Source organism: Pelodiscus sinensis, unplaced genomic scaffold, assembly GCF_049634645.1.
Source record: "Pelodiscus sinensis isolate JC-2024 unplaced genomic scaffold, ASM4963464v1 ctg35, whole genome shotgun sequence".
NCBI classification, from domain to species: Eukaryota; Metazoa; Chordata; order Testudines; family Trionychidae; genus Pelodiscus; species Pelodiscus sinensis.
The window spans coordinates 2,019,504-2,045,936 of NW_027465908.1; the positions used below are offsets into that span (position 1 = coordinate 2,019,504).

General features: G+C 49.7%; 1 protein-coding gene and 1 long non-coding RNA gene across 2 annotated transcripts in view; one reads left to right on the forward strand and one right to left on the reverse strand.

Moving 5' to 3' along the window:
• LOC142824483 (uncharacterized) overlaps positions 1 to 7,667 on the reverse strand; it is a 42,142-nt gene extending 34,475 nt beyond the window's left edge. Inside the window, exon 1 of the long non-coding RNA XR_012899348.1 lies at positions 7,437 to 7,667. This is a non-coding gene — a long non-coding RNA (uncharacterized LOC142824483). The remainder of the gene's footprint in view (positions 1 to 7,436) is intronic.
• Positions 7,668 to 9,004: 1,337 nt separating this feature from the next.
• Positions 9,005 to 26,433, forward strand: part of LOC142824443 (junctional adhesion molecule C-like) — a 52,087-nt gene continuing 34,658 nt past the window's right edge. The window contains exon 1 of the mRNA XM_075916412.1: positions 9,005 to 9,154. Coding sequence (XP_075772527.1) covers positions 9,109 to 9,154 — 46 coding nt within the window. The 5' untranslated portion in view covers positions 9,005 to 9,108. The remainder of the gene's footprint in view (positions 9,155 to 26,433) is intronic.

Here is a 26,433-nt window from a genome sequence, read left to right on the forward strand (position 1 = left end):
GGGACTGAGCCAGGCTGCTGGCCAGCCTGCTAAAAAATTTACTGGAGGCTGGGGGAGGGAAGGGGGAGTGAATGGGTGTAGTCTATAGCACTAACCGAAAAGCTTTTACATATTGGTTAATGACTATACTATTACGTGGTGGGAGAGAGGCGCTCTAGAGCCAAATCCCAGAGCCCACGCCCTTCTGAGCCATAGTCCCACACCCGTCCCTTTTCCCCAGGCCCACAGCAGGGATTTTCCCTATAACTCTGATTGCAGCAGGCCCTGCTCTGCATCTCCTTATGTCCATACAACTCCACGAGCACCTGGGTCATTTTGCAGGTGGGGGCAGGCTGAATTCGACCCAACAGTTCTGTGCTAGTCAGCTTCTAGCAGCACTACCAGATCACCCCTTGGCTGGGGGCAGAGTCTGCTCTCTCTCTGCTGCAAGACCTCAGAGCTCCCTGCCTGCCTGTTTAACCCCCCTGCAAGCGCTTCTCCAGACGACGCTTTAAGCAGTTCACCGGGGCAGCAGGCACTTGCCCAGAGCAGAGGGCTGGCATTGGGGTGCTTGGTAGCACAAAGGAAGCAAGAGACTTTCCTGGGCCCTCCTCTACCCTGGGAGGAAAAAAGCCTGGGAACTGCAAAGGGTAAACCGCTAGGCAGAGCCGTGTCCCTTCCCACCTCTCCCGCTGACATGCCTCTGAAGCTACCCAACAAGTACAGACCCACTCGCAGGGAGGCAACTTGGCCTAATGGTCAAGCTGCTGTTAATGGGCTGGAGTGGAGGGGGTGGGGAGCGGAATCTATTGCATACTCCATGCACATGTGGCAGTTTCCTCACCTCACCTGGGCTTCTCTGGGGCTGGCCAGAGACTCAGTGGGGTCGTTTCCAGCCACGCAGGCTAAAACAAGGATGCTGCTGCTTGTGCTTTGGAAAACCGTGGCAGCTGGCTCTTGTTGTTTCCAAAGGGAATCCAAAGTCTGGGGAGTCCAAATCAGGGTCTCCCTTGTGAGGCCATCACTACGTGCGTCCCTAAAGGCTGAATCCTCCCCGCCGCCCCAAGCCTGAGTTAACGAGTTTTCACTCAGAGATGCCTGGGGAGGGACAGACAACTTCAAGCCGTGGCAGGCTAGTAGTGCCGCTCAGGGACAGCAGCACGTGGTCTGGGCTGCAGTAACTCTAAGGCAGCTCTGTCCCTTCTCTAAGGAGGAGTTGGCTGGTGCCTCCATGTAGTCATGATTCCAGCCGCCACACTGCAAGCTGGTGTGCCTGGACACTCAAAGAGGGGGGACGCACCCCCGCTGGCTTACCACGTCCTGGCCTCCAGGGACTGCACCTGTGGGGTGGCATTTGTGCCAAAGTTAGATTTCAATGCCCAAGGAACCCCCACTGGGCAAGGATCGCTGCCCTCTACCACACCCGCTGATCCCGCACAGGAGATGGGTGGGGAGCAGTATGAACAGAGAAACAATTTCTAATCGGAAGGCTGGGTTAAAAATACCCAGCTTCCATAAACAAAGGCAGGCAGACGGCATGCAGCCAAGCCCCAGCTGTGGGAGCCAGATCTAGGAGCACAGCAGCTTGCCACGCACAGCTGTATTTTAAACTATCTGAATAGTCCAACAGTAAGCTCGAGTGGAGTGGGGACCCAAGTTAGCTCTGAGATAGCAGGGATGTGATGCTCAGTTTGACTTGGGGACAGCAGGTGTTTCACAGCTATGGAGAGCCAAAGAGAAAGGGCCTGGAATGATGCTAACGGATGTGGGTATTTTACCAGCTAGCAAGACATTTAGGGCAGTTTTACCCATAAAGTACTTGGAATACAAGGAGTGGCCTTAACTAATTGGGATTTCTCCTCTTTCTTAATGCCTGTGGGGCACTAGGTATTTTAGGTGTAACCTTAGCATTGATTTCTCAGGCTGTTTAACCTCTGGAAATGTATTGTGTTCCTTTAGCTCTTATTTTCCTGACTTCCGTTGGACACGTTTGTAAATTCAACTGCATCTGTCTGAAGCTGTGCAAGAGGGAGGGGGAAATAGCAGCTTGTACTTATCCGAAGAGGAGGAGGATAAACCCTTCTGGATCCACTCCTGTCTCTGCTAATGACTTGCAGTGTGATCTCAGGAAAAATGATGTGTACTTGTGTGCCTCACTTTCTCCTAAGTTGGTTGATTCCTTCACTCACAGAAGGGTGCAAGACTGAATTAATTATTGCCTCCCAGCTTCTTGGCTTCACCAACAATCATGGGGGGGGGGGACAGAAGTCTTGTTCCAACAAGCACCTCATTCCAATGCCCCAAGCCAGACATTGTCACCCAGGTATGTGGCTGTACACTGGATCAGCTCACGTATTTGGACAGCACCTTCTTGAGAGATAGTTCCTTTGATAAGAGAAATTCCTCCAGATTTAATAAATCCAGCTGTGCCCATGGCTCACGCCAATCAAATGTTCTTAACCAAAACAACATTTGTCTCTCCACCAACTTGAGGGTCTCCCACGCAGTGGTTCTAACACCTCTCCGGTATGGATCTGAGAGGTGCACTCTCTGTACATATCATACCACATAGACTCAGCAATTTTATGTGTGCTCCGTTTGCTCAGTAATCAGCATTCACTGACAGGACAGAGTGACCAATATTAAGGTCCTTGAGAGAGCAAACACAACCAGCATTGCGGAAATGCTATTGAGAGCACAACTTAGATGGACAAACATGTGATCAGAATGGACTGTCACAGAGTGGGGGGATTTGTGGGGGGTGAAAAGGGGTTGCCTATAGAGAAGGTGGCACTCCGAGGTGTCTGACAGGACCAGCACAGATTTTAGCGGTATCCACAAAATCATCTCCATGCTACATGTGAAAGGCGCTACTGTAATACAGGAGGTATCTGGGGGCACTGCTGAGTGGGTCAAATCAGGGTGAACTGTTTGGAGACAGGGCTGCTTACAGCCCAAGACTGGGGTCCTCCACTATAAGGCACCAAGCCAGTCCTAAAGAGCACTTCTGCTTGCCACACTGACTAGTAAGAAGTTACACAAGACACTCCAACTCTCCAGTGCAACCACCAGTATCGCTCCTAATATAGATGAGGGGTTATGCAAACCCATCTCACCAAATCAGAACAGGTTCTTCTGATCCCAAAGGACCAGCCACATTCCCAGGTCAATTTATAACTCAGACTTTACCCAAAAAGCACGCTGTTCGCCAGTCCTTTAGAATCTAACATCTAAAGGTTTATTAATAAAAAGAACGGAATAAATGCTGAGAGTTGTAATTGTTAAAGGAATCAAATTACATATGTCAATTGCAAAGTTCTTGATGCAGGCTTGTAGCAGGGGTGGAATAATCTGCTATTTAAGAGCAAGTCTCTGGAATACAGCCTCTGTTAGAATGAGTCTTGGGTCCTTTCAAGCTTCAGTTCACAGCAAAGATGCTCCTGAGGTGCTGAGCTGGATTGAAGACACAATGGAGGAACCTCTAGGGCCCTCTTTATACCCTTGCCCACATGCAGGGACTCCTACTGTTCGCCCTGTGTAAAAGTATGTCCCAAAATTAAGTTTGTCACATGAGAAAGTTACCTGTCCATGTATGACTCAGTCTTTTTTAGGCAGAGAACATGGCCTGCATTCCAGACTAAAGGTTTACCAGCAAGTCCATTCAGTGTAGTCAGGTGCTTCCTGTGCTTTATTGTCTGTTGAATGTTCCTTGACGGACCAATTATCCTGACTAGCCCTTCCCAGACAGGCTGGCTAGCTATTCTGTGGGGCTGCGTCTAGACTGGCATGATTTTGCACAAAAGTGGCCGCTTTTGCGCAAAATCTTGCTGCCTGTCTACACTGGCCGCGAGTATTCACGCAAGAACACTGACTTTGTAATGTACAAAATCAGTGGTTCTTGCACAAATACTCTGATGCTCCCGCTCAGGGATAAGCCCTCTTGCGCAAGAGGGCCAGTGTAGACAGCAATGTTAATTTCTTGTGCAAGAAAGCCCAATGGCTAAAATGACCATCGGAGCTTTCTTGCGCAAGAGAGCATCTACACTGGCACGGATGCTTTTGCGCAAAGGCACATGCCAGTATAGATGCTCTCTTGCGCAAATACTTTTAACGGAAAAACTTTTCCGTTAAAAGTATTTGCACAAAATCATGCCAGTCTAGATGCAGCCTGGGTGTTATGCCAGCGTTTGACATCTGAAATGTAGACACACAGTTAATGTTCACATCTTTAAGTACAAAAATGATGCATGCACACATTAGTATAAACAGAATCAGCAAATCATAAGCTCGCTTGGCCCGCTTTGTCCAAGATTTGGTGGAACCATATAATAGTGGTTGCAACAATGATCTGTATGTTTATCTCACAATCCAATAACATCACAGCTGCATCATCAAACATCATAGAAACACACTTCCCATTCCCTTACTGTGGCCAAGTCTGCGTATCAGGGTTCGGATTTCAGAGTTGTAAGGAGTAGCCATAGATGGGAACTGTAACAGTATCATCTCCATCATTGTCAGCAATGGACTACCAAGCAACAGCCATGAGCTCCTTTGAGACGTTCAGATGGAAGGTGCTATAAAAGGTGCAGAGGCCAAAAACTGTCTGGGAATTTCACCAAATGGAAGGCAGGATTTTGCTTTGAAATGGCCTCATAGTGGATGCAGTCCAGCAGTTCTGATACAAGCTTTATTCAGGCAAATCTGCCATTGGCTTCAGTGATGAAGAACCGATTAGGGAAGGGCCATGGGATCTGGCCCAAAGTGGGTAAAAGCTGTGCCCAAATGCAACGAATACCCTTTCTCCTGGCAATGCAGAGCACTGCTCACTGGGCTATTCCTAATACAGTTGAGCGAGATACCATTACTCACTCCCTGATGATTTCACCGTGTCACCAATTAGGCATCCAAGAGCGGATGAGCTGGGAAAGGATCCAGGCATTCCAATACCAGTCTGTTTGCCGGAATTTGCCCCTTGACTGAACAGCATTGTCCACACACCTCTTGTTGTTTTAAGAGGAATTTCCCCAACCTGCCTTCCCCCAGCCTCTCTACAGGTTTCTCTTCTCCCTCCTTCTCTTGTCACCTTTACTCAGATTTTACACAAGCAACAGCCACTGGAGTCAGGATTTAGGCCACATTGTCTAATTCTGCATTTCTTTCCCCAGCAACAAGGCTGTTTCATTCACTTGCTTCACCTTTGTCACCCCACAGACCAACTCTTACCCCTATTCTATGCTAGTCACTTGTTTCAGCATTAAATAATGAACCAGGAGCTCTGTGTGTGAAAATCAATGTTTTACACTGCAGCGCTTTGCCAGTCCGGCTTGATGGAAACCGTGGCTCTTGTGTATAATATTTATTGTGAGTAGGTTTGCTTGTCTGCTTTCACATTTCCAGTGACTCTTTGGTGGTGATAGCAGATTAAAAGGCAGAACAGTGATGCTCTAATGCAAACACGGAGGAGGCTGGATAAAGTAGAATGCCAGGATTAGTGAAAATTGTATGAGGTTTGCAATTATCTCATGAGCCTCATTTCTAGCACCAGGATGCTGTACTAAAGGGCATGTTTAAGGGGTCGTGCATTGATGCTATCCTCTAAAAGCCATGAAGAGTTTACAGGCATAAGTGATGATCCTTTGTCCCTCTCCCTTCTTCTTTTGTTCTGTCTCGCCTACTCTCTTCTTTCCTTCCTTCTCTTCACCCCACTCTCTTCTCCAATGGGTACTAGAAACATAAGCAGGGTCCTTTGGAGAGCCACTTGAGCCAATGCACAATGGCCACTAGTAGCACTTTTATCTAAGTTGCAACAGTTATATCCAAATGGTTCCTTGCTCAACTGGGGCCTGATTCAAAAACTCATTGAAGTCAATGGGAATTTTTCCATTCATTCAAGACCCTCATCTACTCCCAATGAGAATCTTGAGTCAGAACGACTCACTATACCAGTTCAAACTACTTTTCACTCCTCATACCTCTGCAGGACCAATCCAATGAAAGGAGAGGGAGTTGGAGTTTAGTCCGGCTGGTGCATTGTCAAATGATCTTTCACAAAGGGTACATTTACACTGCATCGCTATTTTGGGATACCGGAGTAATCCAAAATAGCTATCCCATGTCTACACAGTAAGCCCGTTATTTTGGGCTCACTATTCCAATGTCCCTGTAAACCTCATTCTACGAGGAGTAAGGATGTTTTGGAATAGCACTTTATTTTGAAATTTGATGAAATAAGCTATTTTGAAATAGCATCAAAATAAGATATGCAATTTGCGTAGCTCAAATTGCGTACCTTATTTCGAGTTACAGAGCTGTGTAAACATACCCAAAGTTCCAATCACAGAATATTGAAAAATGGGGATAAAAGACCTAAATTCAACCCAGCTTCACTTTCAGAACCCAGAGCACATTGCAGGGCTGGCAGTTAGGGAAAAAACAACATCTTTCTACTTGTGATTTGAGGAGATTGGTTCTGGAGTCACTGAAAGATGATAGACATGTACATTTGTGATGCTCTTTGTACAGAAGATCTTTGCATAACAGAATCACTTTTTTAAATGTAATCAGGTCGTTGGATCACTGCTGAAATAAACTGGTGCAGCATGTCTGTTGAACAAAGTTTCAAACCAGAAAGACATTAAACTAGTGCTCTGGAATCTCTACTGTCTGCCTGTGAGTTTCCAGATACAATTTAAGAGTTGGTTTTGAGTAGCTTGAAAATTTTACATCAAAACATTTTTTCAATAGCTAACAGTTCTTAAATCAAATAGGAATTTCCACAACTAAGAATTTTCACTGAAAACTTTTGGATTTTCATCTAAAAACTGAAAACAGAAAAATACTATTGTCACTAAAAACTGACAAATCCAACTACAAATGAAAGTTGTCAGTTTTGTTTTCTGAAAAATATTTTTTTCTCCAGACTTTGATTTGGTCAAATCCTGAATATTTTAAAAGAACAATTTTCATAAACATGAAAAAAAAATCTTATGGGTAGACTGGGAAGGAGCCAGTGGCCGTGATACAAGTAGGTACCAATAACATAGGGAATGGTGGGAGAGAGGTTCTGGACACCTAATGTAGGCTGCTAGGTAAGACCTGAAGTCCACGACCTCCCTGGGAGCATCCTCTGAAATGCTTCCAGTTCTACACACTGGGCCAGTTTGCCAAGCAGAACTGTAAGATCCTAAACTGTGGATGAGACAATGATATATGAAGAAGGGTTTAATTTATTAGGAACTGGGGACTCTGCTGGGAGCCAGGAGTGTAAAGGCCAAGACAGTAATAGGATTAAAAAATAATTAAATTTATGGAGTCTAGGTGCATCGATGGCTGTTACCCAGGATGGGCAGGATGATGTTCTGAGCCTCTGTTTGCAAGAAGCTGGGAATGGGGAACAGAAACTGGGACTGGGGAACACCTTATCTGGTCGGTCTTTCTGAAGCATCTTGCGCTACCTGGTCCAGTAGGTCCCTCTGAAGTGTCAGGCGCTACCTTGTCCGTCCCTCTGAAGTACCTTTTCTGGTCGGTTTCTCTGAAGCATCTGGCACTACCTGGTCCGGTTGGTCCCTTGGAGGCGCCTGGCGCTAGCTGGTCCGGTTGGTCCCTTGGAGGCGCCTGGCGCTACCTGGTCCGGTTGGTCCCTTGGAGGCGCCTGGCGCTACCTGGTCCGGTCGGTCTCTCAGAAGCGCCTGGCGCTACCTGGTCCGGTGGGTCCCCTTGGAGGCGCCTGGCGCTACCTGGTCCGGTGGGTCCCCTTGGAGGCGCCTGGCGCTGCCTGGTCCGGTGGGTCCCTTGGAGGCGCCTGGCGCTGCCTGGTCCGGTGGGTCCCTTGGAGGCGCCTGGCGCTGCCTGGTCCGGTGGGTCCCTTGGAGGCGCCTGGCGCTGCCTGGTCCGGTGGGTCCCCTGGAGGCGCCTGGCGCTGCCTGGTCCGGGGGGTCCCCTTGGAGGTGCCTGGCGCTACCTGGTCCGGTGGGTCCCCTTGGAGGCGCCTGGCGCTACCTGGTCCGGTGGGTCCCCTTGGAGGCGCCTGGCGCTGCCTGGTCCGGTGGGTCCCCTTGGAGGCGCCTGGCGCTGCCTGGTCCGGTCGGTCCCTTGGAGGTGCCTGGCGCTGCCTGGTCCGGTGGGTCCCCTTGGAGGCGCCTGGCGCTGCCTGGTCCGGTGGGTCCCTTGGAGGTGCCTGGCGCTGCCTGGTCCGGGGGGTCCCTTGGAGGCGCCTGGCGCTACCTGGTCCGGTGGGTCCCCCGGAGGTGCCTGGCGCTACCTGGTCCGGTGGGTCCCCTTGGAGGCGCCTGGCGCTGCCTGGTCCGGTGGGTCCCCCGGAGGTGCCTGGCGCTGCCTGGTCCGGGGGGTCCCCTGGAGGCGCCTGGCGCTGCCTGGTCCGGTGGGTCCCCCGGAGGTGCCTGGCGCTACCTGGTCCGGTCGGTCCCTTGGAGGCGCCTGGCGCTGCCTGGTCCGGTGGGTCCCTTGGAGGCGCCTGGCGCTGCCTGGTCCGGGGGGTCCCCTGGAGGCGCCTGGCGCTGCCTGGTCCGGTGGGTCCCTTGGAGGCGCCTGGCGCTGCCTGGTCCGGGGGGTCCCCTGGAGGCGCCTGGCGCTGCCTGGTCCGGTGGGTCCCCCGGAGGTGCCTGGCGCTGCCTGGTCCGGGTGGTCCCTTGGAGGCGCCTGGCGCTGCCTGGTCCGGGGGGTCCCCTGGAGGCGCCTGGCGCTGCCTGGTCCGGGGGGTCCCTGGCTCGGCGCTGCCTGGTCCGGTGGGTCCCCTGGAGGCGCCTGGCGCTGCCTGGTCCGGGGGGTCCCCTGGAGGCGCCTGGCGCTGCCTGGTCCGGGGGTCCCTGGCTCGGCGCTGCCTGAGGGGCGGACACTGACCTAACAGGCCCTGTGGTGGGACCAGAATGGCCCTGAGGGGCAGCTACTGTGTTGCCATGGTAACCAAGTGCCAGCATCTCCCGTGAGCTACCTGGCCCGGGCCCCGCCCCTGCGCCCAGCGCGCGCCAGCATTCCCCGTCTCCCGGATACTGTCGCCATGGCAGCCGAGGCCCGAGCAGCAGGCGTCCCCCCGCGCCGGCCTGGGCCCGCTCCAGAGCGGCAGTGCGCAGCCTCCAGCCCGGCCGCCGGGCCGCTGCACAAGGCGTCATGGCGCTCGGGCGGCGGGCGCTGCTGCTGCTGCTGCCGCTGCTCGGTGAGTCCCGGGGCAGGGGGCCGAGGGATGCAGCGGGGGGGGCCGAGGGATGCAGCGGGGAAGGGGTAGTGGGGGGGGACTGGCACCCCCCGTGCACCGGGCAGCAGAGGAGCGCGCATCTGCAAGCGGCGGCGCCGGAGAGGGGACTTGCCCCCCAGCGCGGGGGAGCGGGGAACATGCCTCCCCTGCCCTGGCTAGCGGGGGGGGGGGGGGGACCGAGCGCGCCCCCGCGCGAGGAGGGCAGAGCAGCTGTCCCTGCTGCGTGGGGGGACTCGACACGCACCCCCACACCCGGGGTGGCGGGGCTGGGGGGCCGCGCGCAGCCCGGCGCACGAGGAGGACAAGGGAGGGCAGGGTGGGGGCCACCAGCCATGGGGGGTCTTTGGAACATCCCGACTGCTCAGGAATCGGGTGCCTGGGGCGGGGAGTCAAACCAGCAGCCCCCCCGGCAGAGCGCCCGCCTGGAGGCTGCCTGCGCTGGGCACTCGCTTTGTGCCCTGTTTCTAGGCTCGGGGGGGCCAGTACGGGGACTCCCCAGTAGGTGCCACTTTGCCCTGGGGACCACAGCGGGAGGGGAGGGGGGGCTTCCAAGCAACCTGAGGGCTTGCTGGGCAGGAGGGCTGCTCCCCCCTGCTCTGACCCGGGCACAGTGTCTGTGGCCTTGGACTCAAGCTGCTTCTAAGAACATCTATGTTTCTGCTAGTCCTAGTCCTAGAGGGTGCCAGGAATGTGCAGCCTCTGCAGGCAGGCTGGACAGTAGAGCCTATTCACACCAGGGCACAGGCCCCTATTGTTCAGGGGGGCCTGCATGAATCTTGGTAGCTTAATTGCAAAAACATTTGCTGATGCAGTTCAGGAATGAATTGGGACTTACTTGTCTGGCTATGAATAAAGGCAGGAATGGGGCAGGGGAGGGACAGCCAGTGTGCCTGGTGCCTTGCCTCACCTCCCACCCCATCCCACTACACAACCCCTGTTGCTCTCTGTGGACAAAGCCCTGGCCGGGTTGATTTACTTGGAACTGGTCCTGCCTAGAGCAGGGGGCTGGACTTGATGACCTTCTGAGGTCTCTTCCAGTTCTATGATTCTATGACAGTGCACTGCAGAAGGCGAAATCAGTATTTGTGGAAGAGAGTGGGTGTGGAATGTTTACTACAGGTTAGCAGGCCCTGAGCCTGAATAGACTTAAACATACTGGCACTTAACTTGATGTGCTGCCCACAGCCCTTCACACTCAATGGAATTCCTCACAGGGCATCAAAGTAAGGAAATGCATAAATCTTGGCATGCCTGTGACCTTACCACCCCAGAGAAAGGGGCCAGCTGATTAGGGATGTTAAAAAGCATTTAGTACGGTAATCATGTAGCCACTAAAAATGTGGTTACATGCACTGTGGGCTCTGCAGTATAAAGCTTAGCTTTATACTGTGGAGCCTGCAGCGAAGCGGGCAACCCTTGCCCACCCGGCTCCCGGGGAGGAGGCTTTGCTGTTCTACCGCTGCAAAGCCACCTCCCTGGCAGTCAGCTGAGCTCAACCGATACCATTAACGAATAAGCTGAGTTTAAATGGTTAATCGGTTAAACTCTAGCATCCATACAGCTGGTTCTGCGACTTTCAGGACACGTTTGATGTCAGTATAAAAGTATTTCCGCAAAAGAGCGTCTAGATTGGCACGGGTGCTTTTGCGCAAAAGCATCCATGCCAATCTAGACGCGCTTTTGCGCAAGAAAGCTCCGATGGCCATTTTAGCCATCAGACTTTCTTGTGCAAAAAATTAAGGTGCCTGTCTACACTGGCCCTCTTGCGCAAGTATTCTTGCGCAAGAGGTCTTATCCCTGAGCGGGAGCGTCAAAGTATTTGCCCAAGAAGCACTGAATTCTTACATTAGAACGTCAGTGCTCTTGCACAAATTCAAGCAGCCAGTGTAGACAGCTGGCAAGTGTAGACAGCTGGCAGTGTAGACAGCTGGCAGCCGCTTTTGCGCAAAATCTTGCCAGTCTAGACGCACCCAATAGGTAATAGAGCACCCTAAATGGATAATTACCCCCGGTGGAGTTGGGAGCCGTATTGCCGTGATGCAGCCACAGGTTTCTGATGGCCAACCTTTTGTCTGTGTCTGGAGACCCTGACCCACTTGACCCAGAACCACAGTTCCCCTCTTACATCTGAAAAGTTACAAGACATATCAGTCAAGAAATCATTAGGTGGGTGACCAAACAATATCGGCCAGTAGGCAAAAAGCAGGTGTTACAATATTATATTACAAATATTAATTATTAAGCACGCAGTTAGTCTGGCAGTCCTATTTCCCTACAACAGCAGTCCTGAAATATATTCCGATTTCCTGTTTTTCATAGCTGCTTACCCCGGCATATCAGAGAGGATGCAGAGTCCAGTCTATTTTTTGTGATAGCTAATGCCACCCGCACTTCTATACACACACACTTGCCTTAGTTATGCTAAGAGCCTCAGAGGTTTACTAAAGGGCTAAATGCAACAAGTAGAATAATTGATAGTCCATTCAAATAATTGACAGTGGCTTGGGCATGAGGTTGGTTGCTAAAATGCCCTTCCACAAATGTGCCGAGGCCCCAAGCTGCAAATCTCCTGGTTTGGAGCATTCAGATACTCGCAGCCATGTTCAGATGATGTCTACGCAACAATGGCACAGCGACTGCACTGCAGCTGTGCCCTGGAACACCCTAGTATATCTGTTCTATACATGAGTGGAAGGGGGTTTTCCTTGGATGTAGCTAATACTACCTCTCAGAAAGGTGGAACTACTGAGAGGAAGAATCCCTCTGTCAGCACAGTTGCATCTATATTGGAGGTTAGGTCGACTTAACTTCGGTGCTCCAGGCATGACATTTGTCACAGGCCTGAGAGATGTTTTTCTAATTTTTAGGTGTAGACCAAGGCTTAGACTGTAATCTTTTTGGGGCAGGGACTGCCTCTTACTGTGTACCTACAACACTTAGCACAGAGGGTCCTCAATCTTGATTGTGGCCTGGAAGTGCTACCATCATCCAAATAAATAATGACACTGTTATGGGCACTGCAGAGAATCTGAAGACCCTGTCTACATAAGGGAAATATACATGAACACAGCTACCCCAGTGGAGTAAGTTGTGTAGGTGTACGCCCTGTTTTACTTCAGTGCAATATAGCTACATCAGATTTGCTACACTAATATAAACTTTTCTAATATAAGATAAGGTGATATCTTAATGGACCAACTTTTGTTGGTAGAAGAGACAAGCTTTCGAGCTGCACAGTGGTCTTTGCTAAGTCTGCTTGCTCATATCCTGGGATCAATGTGCCTATAATAGTGCAAACTGCTAATATGGACATGCCTCTAGTTGGATTTTGAACATTCCTTGATTTATATCCACCCTTTCTGAGGTGAGTTGTGAAATCCAAGTCAGGATTTTGAATGACTAACCTGAACTCTCTGAAAATTTGGAGGCATTTTGACCCAGAAATTGGATTTGTACTGATGCTTCAATTTATTCTGATTCGAGTTAAGTTTGTTGCTTCACTAATGCTGTTTATATTTTAAAACTATATGGTAAAAGTCTCCTGATTTTTGTTTAAATATACAGTCCACCTGTCCCTGAGGCAAACAAGTGCTCAGAGTCAGCTGTTGGTGCCAAAAATGGCTTCTTGGAGGCAGTGTTTTTAGCTCTAGTGCTAAACTGGTGTGTGAGTTGCTTGCAAGGATTTTCTTACTGCAAATAGTTGCAGGGTTGCTTTATTTTCAACAGGCAATTAAAAAGCAGGAAAAACAGCTCAGTGAGCTGGACCAAAAAGTGGATGCTTAATGATAGGTGTACAGAAACAAATCTTAGGAAAGGTTTGGTCAGCAAGGAATATGTTGGCATTGCCACCAAAGTGTAACAGAAGGAGATGCAAGCTTCATGCCCATCTACTGTACAGCTGTTGACAGAGAATGTGATACCAGCAAATTCCCTCTTGCTTTAAATGCTTCTGATGATTATTTTCTTCCTGAAGCACAAGTGGGCCGAAGGAGGAAAATGTGTTTATTGTGTGAAGAGAGAAAGCTGCTGAGCGATAATGACTTAGCTGTGAACTTGGGCTGTCTTTGCAGACCAGTTTACTTTCCTTGTGGAGGATGAATTTTGTGTGTCTTAGACAGAACCTAACCTTTTTCATATATCCCTTAGTGTGCTTAGGATTTGAACCATGGATGCAATTTGATTCGCATAAACAAGTTCACAAAGCAGAATGTTCTTTTGCACCCATTTTAGCAAACAAGAACAGTGGCTGCTTCACAGTTGTCTGTGGGCAACTAGGATTCCTTAATTTACTGCCAATAAGTCCTTTCTCTTTGCTCATGCCAAAAGATAGAATGTTGGCCAGCCCTGAGAGCTAGCTCTTGTTTTCTCTGAAGCTCATTTGGATTGGTAGCGAGGTGGTGTTTTGTTTTTTGTGGGGGGCCGGAGGGCAGAGTTTTACTCTTGCAATATGTGTTCTCTGCTTTGGCAGTCTCTACAGTTAGAAGGGATAGGGGAGAATTCGTGTGTGCATCAAGGCAGAACTGGGCTCCCCCTGGTATATTTAAAGCAAATGCTAAACTGCTGATTGCATCAAACCCTGAGGAGTTAAGGAAAATATGTGAACTTTTTATAATGCAGGACTAAGGCAGGGGAAGAATTCCCAGAGGGAGTTCTGTGCTGTGTTCAGGATCCCACGAGGCCTCACTGCCTGTATGCAAAACACGAGCATTTAGTGCAAACCCTCCTCTGCACAGGATAAAATAGCTAATTTTGTTGCACCATTGTTTTACTTGAGGCTTATTTTGAAATGGCAGGATATATAAACAACTGAATTAAAGATATAAAGTGAATGAATGTAATTACATTGTTAGTCGGTTTCCTCGGTCAACAGGCAGATAAACCTTGCCATCTCATTCCTTAAGGATAAAGGCTGTTTGCTCCACATGTTGGGGGTTTTGTGTTTTGCTCAAAGAAGCAGAAGTGGGTTGTGCCTACGACAGCCTTTGATACCATCTACATGTTTTGTTCATCTTTAAGGTGCTGCAAGACTATTTGTTGTTGTTTAAGTTTTTCCAATCAACATCAGTAATAGGTGCCATGCAACAGCACAGGTATCCATCACAAGGGGAAGGACTCTCCTTTGCAGAGTCTGCTCATAGCCAAAGCATATTTTGATGGTTCATATTGTATTTAAGCAGCATGGTCTACATAATTGCATCCATTGTGTTTTGCTTGTCCTCGAATTGTAGTTCTAGCTGTAGTTCTACTCAGGACAAGCCATGGCTGTTGGACCACACTCTCCAGCATCTGTAACTGGAAATTGGGTATCGGGCTTTGCAAACCAAGTTTTTGTTTCCTTCACCCCCTTTGACTTAGTTCAATGCCCCATATGCATGTGATGTTACTCCTCTCGCCCCTCTCCCCCAGTTAATTTGAGTGAGAAGGGAGGTCTGGAAGTTCAGTTATTTCACGATGTTCTTTTCCAGTGACTTGACTTAATGAAAGATTATTGTTTGTCTGTGTCTGTTTGGCATGGGGCAGATCCTGGCGCTATGGGCTGTGTTGGCCTGGAGGAGAGCTGGATCCTGGCAAACATCTCTTTCTCATTATAGATAAGTGGAGGTCAAGCAGGCGTCCTCCAGGGATAAACTATGTGGGAGGCAGCATTAAAGATGTTTCCTGCAGGAGAATCTCTGCTGTAGTTCTGTTATCACCTCTTCTTTTGCGGTCTGATTTTCATGCTGTAAGGAACCTTTGTGTTGCTCCCGTGATAAAGTGCAGCTGTCTAGCACACAACTCAGCAGTGTGAAAAATATTAAGACAGCTGCGTCATGGAGCCTGAAATCTTTAGAAATAGTCTGGTTGTTTACAAGCTCTGGGGAGGTTCCTTTTCTTCCAGGTTCTAAAGCACCTGGGCTATTGGGTTGAAACAGGAGTCCTCCAGATCCAAAAAAGGCAACTAACTGGGACAAAATCTCCTGACTCTTGCCTGAAACAGATATAGGTGCACATTTTAGAAGAGCAAACCACAGTCTACACAATTCCCTAAAGCTTGAATTCCCGAGGGATGAAATATGGACTCATGGAAACTCTTGACAGGAGGGTAGTTCACACTCAGCTGGAATTCATTAATTATTAAAAATAATACTTCAGCCCACAGGTCCTCAGTGTAAATTTGAAATATTAATCTGATTTACCCCATGATGTATTATAAGTTGCGTAACAGATAATGATAATAGAATGTATTGGTTGTGTTGTGTCCTTCATGCAGGAAATTGCAAAGTGCTTTAGAGTGCAGTTTACAAATTGAAGAGAAAATAAAAGCTTTGAAGCCATAATGGATGTGGCAGATAAAATTAAATTGCCTTCAGATACTGTTCAGGGTCGCCCTGTGTTTTTCTTTTTTAACTCATAAATCCCAGGGATTTCAGTGCAAAGAGAATTCTCTTTCTCTCGCCTTATCCTATCAGTGTGCCTGGTTGTTAGATTGCAAATATAAGTTCACAAGGAGCATAGAGACCTCATAGATTATTGAGGTACAGCTGGCCCATTTAAAGCCTCTTTCAGTTTTAAAACAGAGATCTGTGCCCCTGCTGGGATTTGTGAGATCTCTGTGTGAAAGAGCAACTGTTCAAAACAGTTGGTTTAGCCTTATTTGAAGTAGATCTGTAATGGCACATTCTAAAATATCTATTCGCCCTAGAGTGAGATTTTCAAAGGATCCTGAGAAACTTAAGTACCTAACTCCCTTTGAAATCCAAGGGGAGTTTTGTTCCTGACTTCCATCGCCTCCTTGGACAATCCCAGCCCTAATAAATGTTTGGAACAATTCAAATCAGTTGCATAAACTGTCAGTATTTAAAAGCAACTAGTGATTTTTGTGGGCTTCAGTTCTTCCATCCAGACCTGGTTTTCAGAGGGCCAAATTTCAGCACTTTTTGAAAATGAGCTCCCTTAAAGGTGTCTCATTTTGGGTCCTCAAAAACAGAGGCACTCAAAAGCAGCAGTCATCTAAGTTTTGACCATCTTGGCCAGTGTGTCTCTCAGGGTTTAATGAAAAAAGCTAAAACAGTTTGGTCATACTCAAACTGTTGCTAGCCATGTGCTCAATGTCAAAAATATGACCCGATTGTAGTTTCATTAGTCAGAAGTGATGGGACAGGCAGGCAGAGTTGTAGGAAAGAGATTTTTAGAGAGACCAGGGTTACATGCCAAGAGACCTTTGCATGTCTGGTAGCTACATGGGCACCGATTTATGTTGCTGAGCTCCAGGGGTGTGACTGAATTTGGTTCCTCCTGAAACCTGACTCTCCTGTTTCAGTCATCCTATTCCAATTATAGTGATAGAAATGTAGCGGTGTTAGTCTGGGGTAGCTGAAGCAAAATGCAGGACAATGTAGCACTTTAAAGACTAACAAGATGGTTTATTAGATGATGAGCTTTTGTGGGCCAGACCCACTTCCTCAGATCAAATAGTGGAAGAAAGTAGTCACAACCATATATACCAAAGGATACAATTAAAAAATGAACACATATGAAAAGGACAAATCACATTGCAGAACAGGAGGGGGATGCGGGGGGGGGGGGGAGGAAGGAAGGTAAGTGTCTGTGAATTGATGATATTAGAGGTGGGGAGAGTGGGATGTTTGTGAGTTAATGGTATTAGAGGTGATAATTGGGGAAACTGTCTTGGTAATGGGTGAGATAGTTCAAATGTTTGTTCAGTCCGTTTTGGAAAGTGTCGAATTTTAACATGAATGACAGTTCAGAGGATTCCCTTTCAAGTGCAGATGTAAAAGGTCTTTGTAGCAGAATGCAGGTGGTTAAGTCATTGAGAGAGTGTCCTTTCTGGTTAAAATGGCAAGAAACTGTTTTTTCTTTGTGATCTTGTCTGATATCTGTTTTGTGGGCATTAATCCTTTGGCGAAGTGTCTGAGATGTTTGTCCAATGTACATAGCAGACGGACACTTTCGGCACATGATAGCATAGATTATATTTCTGGATGCACAGGAATATGTGTTCTTGATCTTATAACTCACTTGGTTAGGTCCAATAATGGTATCAGCAGAATGAATATGTGGACAAAGCTGGCAACGGGGTTTGTTGCAAGGGAAGGTACCAGGGTTGGTATTAGTGTGGTATGTCCTGTGGTGGTTGGTAAGAATCATCTTGAGGTTAGGTGGTTGTCTATAGGAGACTATGGGTCTGTCTCCCAGAGCCTCTTGGAGTATGGTATCCTGTTCCAGTATAGGCTGTAGTTTATTGATAATGTGTTGGACAGGTTTAAGTTGGGGGTTGTACGTGATGACAAGTGGTGTTCTATTGTTGGTTTTCTTGGGTCTGTCTTGAAGTAGATGGTTTCTAGGTATTCGTCTGGCTCTTTCAATTTGCTTTTTTATTTCTCTGGGTGGGTAGTTGAGGTGTATAAATGCTTGGTAGAGATCCTGAAGCTTCTGGTCTCTGTCAGTGGGATTAGAGCAGATGCGGTTGTATCGAAGGGCTTGGCTATAGACGATGGATCGTGTGGTGTGATCTGGATGGGAGCAAATTAATAAACTACAGCCTATACTGGAACAGGATACCATACTCCAAGAGGCTCTGGGAGACAGACCCATAGTCTCTAATATCATCAATTCACAGACACTTACCTTCCTTCCTCCCCCCCCCCATCCCCCTCCTGTTCTGCAATGTGATTTGTCCTTTTCGTATGTGTTCATTTTTTTAATTGTATCCTTTGGTATATATGGTTGTGACTACTTTCTTCCACTATTTGATCTGAGGAAGTGGGTCTGGCCCACGAAAGCTCATCATCTAATAAACCATCTTGTTAGTCTTTAAAGTGCTACATTGTTCTGCATTTTATTCCAATTATGACATTACTACACCCATGCATCTTTCATGTTTTATAAAAATGATTCCAATAAGCTCTGATCCTGCTGCCTGTTCCATGTGGGCAAATCCACAAAGCCACGTCCATTTGACTTCTTTGGCACTCTGGAGTGTACTCAAGCATAGTTAGTTGCAGGATCAGATGCTTAATCATTGTGTCAGAGGGGTAGTCATGTTAGTCTGTATTAGCAAAAATAACAAGGAGTCCTGTGGCACCTTAACATCTAACAGATTGATTTGCCCACAGTAGCTTATGCCCAAATCAATCTGTTAGTCTTTAAGGTGCCACATGACTTCTCTTGAAATCATTTGTTTGTGCATTTAATTGTGCATTTAAAAACAAACAGTACCCTCTATCCCCCTTACTGTGCAAAACTAGACTAGTCTCTTTTTTGAAATAACATAATAGTAACTTTTAAAAATATGTAACATTGAATGAAAGTCCAAAAGTTTAGCCAAGCTTGCAGAGATGTACACCACTTACTGCTCCTCTAAGCTATCTATAGACATAAACATGTGTGTATAATATACTACAGGCTTAGCATTTTTTTCTGCAAACCTGTAATTTAGCAGAGCAGGTTTTGTTTAAAATACTAGACAAGTGATGCAAAGGCACAGTTGAAACCAAGGCACGGAGTTTGCTCATCCATCTTAAGCACAATGATAAATCTTTATACTTGCCTGCAATAGAAATACAAACCGCTCCCTTGGGCAAACAGACAGCTAAGCTGTACAAGATTCTGTTCCTTTTGACCAAGATTAGTCTGAATGGGGTGTGTGTGTGTGTATACCACAGCCAGGTTATCAATCTCTGGGAAAGAAAGGCCCTAGCCATGCTGTTGCGTTGCAGTAGTACATCAGGGCCTTCGCTGTGGAGCAGGACCTGAGGAAATGAGAGACTGTACGAATATAGAACAGAGAGGCAGTCTCTGTCCTGGGGCTCTTACAGTCCAAACCTGCATTGGGACACATTGTGTAATTAAAGCTACACCTGCAGCTAAGTACAGGCAGTCCCCGACTTACGCGGATCCGACTTACGTCAGATCCGCACTTACGAATGGGGCTTTCTCGCCCCGGAGCTCACAGGCAGCGGTCAGCCACCTCGACCTCCGGGGCGAGAAAAGCTGCTCCCGATGCCCCTGGTCTGCTGGGGACCGTCTCCAGCAGACCAGGGGCATCGGGAGCAAAGCCGCAGCCCCGGCGGGTTTGCTCGCGGTGCCTCTGGTCTGCTGGAGACGGTCCCCAGCAGACCAGGGGCACCGCGAGCAAAGCTGCAGCCTCGGCGGGGTCCCGCGCTTCTGAGGCTTTGCTCTGGCAAAGCCTCAGAAGCCCGGGACCCCACCGCGGCTGCGGATTTGCTCCCGGTGCCCCTGGTCTGCTGGGGACCATCTCCAGCAGACTAGGGGCGCCAGAGCAAAGCCTCAGAGGCGCGGCACCCCACCGCTGCGGCTTTGCTCCCCGTGTCCCTGGTCTGCTGGGGGGGGGGTGCAGCTAGTGTGCCTCCCCTCCCCCCCCAGCAGACCAGGCTTTTGTTGTGGACCCTGGGGCAGAGCAGCTGGGGCGCTGCCGGTTGGTCCCGCAGCGCCGCTCTGGGCACTACTGGACCAACCCGGCAGCACCCCAGTTGCTCTGCCCCGGGCTTCCTGGAATCAGTGGCTGATCAGTTTCAGCAGCAGCTGAATCTGGACGCCAGTTCCGACTTACATACAGATTCAACTTAAGAACAAACCTACAGTCCCTATCTTGTACGTAACCCGGGGACTGCCTGTAGTTGCAGGATTGGGCCAACATGGCTGCCACAGGGACTCAGAGAGATCCTTAAGGTCAGTAGATGTGGTGGCATTCACAGCAGCCACGTAACAATAGTGGAGGGGGAGGCTTCTTTGAGCCAACTGTCATATCTTCGCTCTCACGCCACCGGCATCCATGAAGGGTTCTGCACCTTGCTCATATGGCATGCAGACCATGGGCTTTTCCAGGGGGGCCTAGGTAGTGGAACTTTTCCAGAGTTTGCACAGTTAACGACTGGAGTGAAGATATGAAGCCCAATAATCACATTGGGCTCAAATGAGATTTGTTGTATCCCTTAGAAGGATCTTGTGAGTTGCTCTTTTTTATATACTTCCCAATTGTTGTGTTACCTTCCATGTCTTTTATCATACTAAGGCCTGCAAAAACACTAAGATAAACCTTCCTTCCTGCTGGTGGCGTGCCTTTGGTGATTTACTTTTTCAGCATGTCTCTTTTCGCAGCAGCTCTGTGATATTGTTTATTTTTTGTGCCACACGCAGTTCTTGGGTTTACTTCCTGCTTGTAGTAACAATAGCTGCACTTTGCTCACTAGCATCTTGTAGGTGAGGAAATCACAACACTGAAAGTGTCAATAAAGTACCATATCACAGTGGGGTTGGTAGCATTCTCACTTGTGCAAAGGTAGAGAGCTTAAGGTGAGAATATTCTAACATGGCTGCCTAAAGTTGGGCTATTTCCTACATCCGCGTGTAGGTAGCAAAATGAGCCACTAGGAGCTGACCACAGCTGAAATCCCAAGTGGCAAGTGCTTGTGCTAAGGAGCAGGAAGCTGTAATTTGTATCCTCCGCAGAATGGCCTAGAGGGGGGCCTTCGACACACATTCACCAGTGCATTACCCGAGCACCTGCAGCTCCCATTGACTTCAGTGGGTCTTTTGGGTTTGCAGGACTTTTCAAAGTCAGGCCATGTTTACTTAGGCACCTGACATTAAGCACTCACAATCATGGTAGAGGAAGGGTGTAATACACAGCTCTAGGAAAGTACAAGTGACTTAGCCAAAGCAAGATGGGAGGGGAGCTATAGATCCTGATTCTTCATTTACTAACCACTAAACAGCTGCGCTTGTTCCTAATGCACTATTGCTATCAATCAGGGGTTCTCCATTTTTCCCATACCATGACCCCAGCCTCCCCCCAGCATCCCCGTAACTTTGATTTTGGTGGGACATTCTTACTGCTGAGAAGTAGAATGGGAGGGTTTCTGTGACCCTTGGATATCTTTTGGCAACCCTGATGGTCTGAATCGCTGCCTGCGTCTAGGCATAAAAGGCTAGTGTGTTCTCAGGTGTCACTGCCCTAAATCTGGAGTAACTCCACTGAAGCTAATGGAGTCATGTTGGATTTAGGCTGGTGTAAACAGAGAACAGGGTCTGTCCCACTGTATGTGGTTGCTGCAGAGCAGACATTGCAAACTATGGGTCAGCCAAACAAGGGGGTGGCAGCAGGGAGGGTGTCATTGTCAAACATTCGCTCTGTGTGTGTGTGTGGTTGTGGTTGTGGTTGACTCTCGGAGCCCAATTTGCCAAATTACAAAAACCTTGAGAGAGAGCTCAGGGTGTGAACCAAGACTGACAGCTCTTTGTGAGCTAGACCCAGGCAGGCCTGGGGAAGGCTGCTCCACGCAGACGGGCTGTCCTGGGGAAGCCAAAATGAACCCACAGCTTTCTAGAGAAGCAGGCTGCCGTTCCAGGAGACCCACAGCTCATGCGGCAATAGGCTAGCGCAGGCGTGGCCAACCCGTTACAGACAAAGAGCCAGAGCCGAGGGAAAGAAATTGTTGAGCAAAAAAAACCCCAAAACGCAATGCTGCCCCTTTAACAGCCATCAGCCGGAAAGTTGTTGAGCAAAAAAACCCCCCAAACCCAACAACACTGCTGCCCTTTAAGAGCCGCGTGTGGCCCAAGCAGGTTTCCGTGGGCCGCAGTGTCAGATCTCACTGCCCCAAGCGACTCCCTGACCAGACAAGGAAAAAAGGTCAGAGCAGGGAACGCAGAACAGCCGCGGGTGCGGGAGCCGCAAATTTCCTTTGAAGAGCCGCATGCTGCTCACGAGCTGCAGGTTGGCCACCCCTGGGCTAGCGTGTCACCTGAGCCAGCAATCCAATTACTGCACGGGGAGATGTCCTGAGCCAGAGGGGGTAGTGAGCCCCCCTCCACCTGAATGAGGTGGGGGAGGGGTGTAACTGTCCTCTGAGCCTTTGCAAACGCGCCCCTTGTTGCTGGTGGAAAGTGTTGCCCTGGCAGCCCTGAGTGCTGGCTGCTGTGGTTAACCACAGAATCAGGACAGCCCTGGCAGGGTGCAGCATGGCCTTCTCTGGCATGCTGCCCTCTCCTGCAGCGTGTCCAGTTCAGCCCAGTCCGAGGCCTCTAGGCACATGAAGGCCCCACTGAAGTCGGCGGGGCTAAATGGCGTTAAAGGAAAGCCTGTGCTTAAGAGTCTTGCTGAACAGGGAGGGGACTGCTGTCCGGCCTCCTTCGTTCCTTTGCTTTTCTGCTCCAAGGGAAGGTGCTAAAAGGTTTTTGTGGTCTGCAGGGACCCAGAGTGGGCACCCCTGGCTTACTTCACACCGGCCAGCACGCAGCCAGGTGGCTACAAGTCAGTCACTGGCCTGAATTGCCTTTGAATTCGTAGAGGGGAGAGCCAACGTGTCTCCTTATGGCCCTTCCAGTTGCTTGTGCCCATGAAGGATCTTCTGCTGCCCTCTGAGCTTCTGTGAGGTGCCCAGGAACCCAGGGGTGCTGTAAGGTTGGCGCTGTGCAAGCCGGCGTTGGAGCTGGGGTGTGAAATCGGCTCAGGACTTTCTCCACAGCAAAGCTCTGTGGGGCCCGGCTGCACTGCATGATTTCGTAAGCTTCTCTGCCCTCGGGGGAGGAGACGTCCTTCAAAGACTTGTTTCTTTTAAAGAGGAACAGCTTCTAAACCTCTCCACTGCCCCCTTGCCCAGTACAGACCGTGCTTCGTGGCTGAGGCCTGGCGGCTGTGCTGGGATTTCAGCTGGCACCTCCGCGACGTGGGACAGCTTGGGTGTTTTATGGGGCACGGGGAGCTCCATTAACATTCCAGTTTCTGTCTCTTGGCCCTGTGACTGCTCCCTGGAGGTACCATGCAGCTGCCACTGTTCACATGAATTACAGGGGTTCCCAGCCATCCCGCTGCAGGCCCGGATTCCTGTTTAAACTCTCCTTCCTCCCCAGCCTTTTTTGTGCTCGGGAACAGCCGCCCTTTTGCAGCGGGTGCCAGGACAGCGAGCTGGGGCCGACAGCTCAGTGAATGAGAGCTTACCTTGATGACACAGAACTCCACAGGAGACATAGAGCCAAAGCTCGAAGTGAAGAGGGTGGTGCTGTGAGTGGCACAGTAGGAATCGGATGTAACATACCTGCCCAGGGGCTGGCGCAGGTAAACTGAAGCAGGTGGGTTGACTGGAATGAATGGGGGCAGTATTCACCCCAGACGCAGCATAGCTGTTGCGTTGCTGATTGCACCAGCGTGGTGAGTTCCTGGTGGTTCAGCTCTCGAGTGTAGATGCAACCAAAGTTGTCGTCTCGTCTCCATTGCACCCACTTATGGGCTGTAGCCCTCATAGCCTGGCCCCGCCTCTCTGAAACTGGCTTGTTGCTGACGAATCTTGGGGACGCCAAGTGATCTGAATGCCGTGGCTCTTCGGAGTACGTGCTCTGTTCCAAAATGTTACACGCTGGATGGAGTCCCAGCACGGTGGCTGCACTGCATCGTGCAGCTCTGCATAGCACCGTGCCAGTGCAAGCTAACGGCCATCTGGCTGTGATGCTGTGAAATTGCTTGGAGCATTGTCAGAAACTTCTTGCAGTTGAGTGACACAAATGTAATGACTTCAGCTGCTTGAATGTCTACCAAGAGCTTTTCAGCTCCTGGCTCATCCTCAGTGACTTTGGAGACAGAGGTGTCATGCTTCTCGCATCCATCAATCAGCCTCTTGCTCTTGATGTGACCAAATATCTTATTACGTAATCCTACTACAAGTTGAACCTCTCTAGTCCGGCAACATCCGTGGTCCAGCATGATCATGGGCGTGTGGACAAGTTTCCTGCAGTGCCATAAACTTTGTTTACAGCCACCAGTCCTGGCTCTCAGTGTTCTGTGCTGCTGTTAAGCTCTAATTGACCCCAGCATGTCTTCTAAGAGCGCAGTGAGCAGTGCAAATGTTGGCAATGCTGCTAGACAACACTGACCTCACATGGTCTGGCAAATTCGTTCAGCCCAGCTCAGTTCCCAAAGGTGCCGGACTAGAGAGGTTCAACCTGTATTACGATATCCTTCTCTTTCCCTCTTCCCTTGCCCTGTTCTTCCTCTTCAGTCCTGAGTTCAGCTTCCCTGTTTGTCCCTCAATTGGCAGCAGTGGAGAGATCAGTTGATGGCAGGGACCATCTTTGTGTTCTGATTGTACGGTATCTCACCCACTGGGGATCTGGTCTGTGACAAGAGCTCTTAGGAGCTAGCACAATGCACAGAACAAATCATAGAATCCCAGGGTGGGCAGAGACCTCAGGAGGTCGTCAAGTCCAGCCCCCTGCCCAAGGCAGGACCAACCCCAACTAAATCAACCCAGCCAGGACTTTGTCAAACCGAGACTTAAACACCTGTAGGGATAGAGATTCCACCCCCTCCCTAGGGAACCCATCCCAGTGCTTTACTACCCTCTTAGTGAAATAGGTTTTCCTAATATTCAACCTAGACCTCTCCCACTGTAACTTGAGACCATTGCTCCTTGTTCTGCCATCTGTCACTACTGAGAACAGCCTCTCTCCATCCTCTTTGGAACCCCCTCTCAGGAAGTTGCAGGCTGCTATCAAATCCCCCCTCACTCTTCTCTTCTGCAGACTAAATAAACCCAAATCCCTCAGCCTCTCCTCATAAGTCGAGTGCTCCAGCCCCCTAATCATTTTGGTTGTCTGCTGCTGGACCATCTCCAGTGCATCCACATCCGTTCTGTGGTGGGGGGCCCAGAATCGGACGCAGTACTCCAGCTGTGGCCTCACTAGTGCCTAATAAAGGGGAATAATCACTTCTCTGGATCTGCTGGCAATGCTCCTCCTAATGTACCCTAATATGCCATTAGCCTTCTTGGCAACAAGGGTACCCTCTTGACCCATATCCAGCTTCTCATCCACTGTAATCCCCAGGTCCTTTTCTGCTGAATTGCTGCTTAGCCTGTCAGTCCCCAGCCTGTACCAATGCCTGGGATTCTTCTGTCCCAAGTTCAGGACTCTGAACTTATCCTTATTGAAGCTCATCAGATTTCTTTTGGCCCAATCCTCTAATCTGTCCAGGTCACTCTGGGCCCTATCCCTGCCCTCCCATGTATCTACCTCTCCCCCTAGCTTAATGTCATCTGCGAACTTGCTGAGGGTTCAATCCATCCCCTCATCCAGGTCATTAATGAAGATGTTGAATAAAACCAGCCCTAGAACCGATCCTTGGGGCACTCCACTTGAAACCAACCACCAGCCAGACACTGAGCCGTTGATTGCTACCCGTTGGGCCCATCAGTCTAGCCAGCTTTCTGTCCACCTTACAGTCCATTTATCCAATCCATATTCCCTTAACTTGCTGGCAAGAATATTGTGGGAGACCGTAGCAAAAGCCTTGCTAAAGTCAAGGTGTATCACATCCACTGACTTCCCCATATCCACAGAGTCAGTTCCTCATCATAGAAGCTAATCAGATTGGTCAGGCACGACTTGCCCTTGGTGAATCTATGTTGACTGTTCCTGATCACACTCCCCCTTAAGCAGGATCATAGTTTCCAGCTGAAAGCCAAAGTCCCTGTGGCAAAGTTTACAGCTGCTGCTCTGCACTGGATTCCCCTTTAACAACTGGCTGTTCAGCATACTCTTAGCTGGGATGCCAGGTGACGTTCTGGTCCCTTCGTCTCCTGGCGTGGGACTGGCTAGCAGGAGACTAAGGACGGAGGATGGCGGCAGCAGGGGTGCAGAGGCACCCACTAAGGATGGAAAATGCAGTGGTGCTGTGAATTTAACCGTGTGCAGAAAGACCCCGTCTCACTCCAAACGTCTGTCCCCTTTGTGTCTCCGAGTCCGGGCTACTGTCCATACAGCACAGAGCCACTGCAGCGATGGAAGCGCATGCTAAGTGCTCGTTTGCCTTACACCTCAGCTGCGGCACTGAGGGTGCGGAGCGGTTATTGCTGGAGCGGATGCTGGAGGTGGAAAGGACTCCCCTAGGTTGTCAGGTTCTGGGCTGCAGGCTGGCAGTAGCAGTTAGAAAATAATCGTTTAAACGGAAAACTTAGCCAATTGATGTGCAGCCTGCAACGGGGGCCAAGATTTTCCGGAGCGAGTCGTGACATTGGATGGCCACTTTGAGGCACCGCAAAGGGCCTTTCCAAGGGGCGGGGAGCAGTGCCTTCTGACAGGCCCCTTTCAGGTGTCCCCAGCTGGGCCCCCGGAGAATGGAGGCTCCCAAACTTGCCAGTCGCTTCAACCAGTCTTGGCCTAGGCTCGCTTTCCACGAGTGACGACGATGTACGCGCTGCCAGGCCACTCGGCCGTGTGGTGTG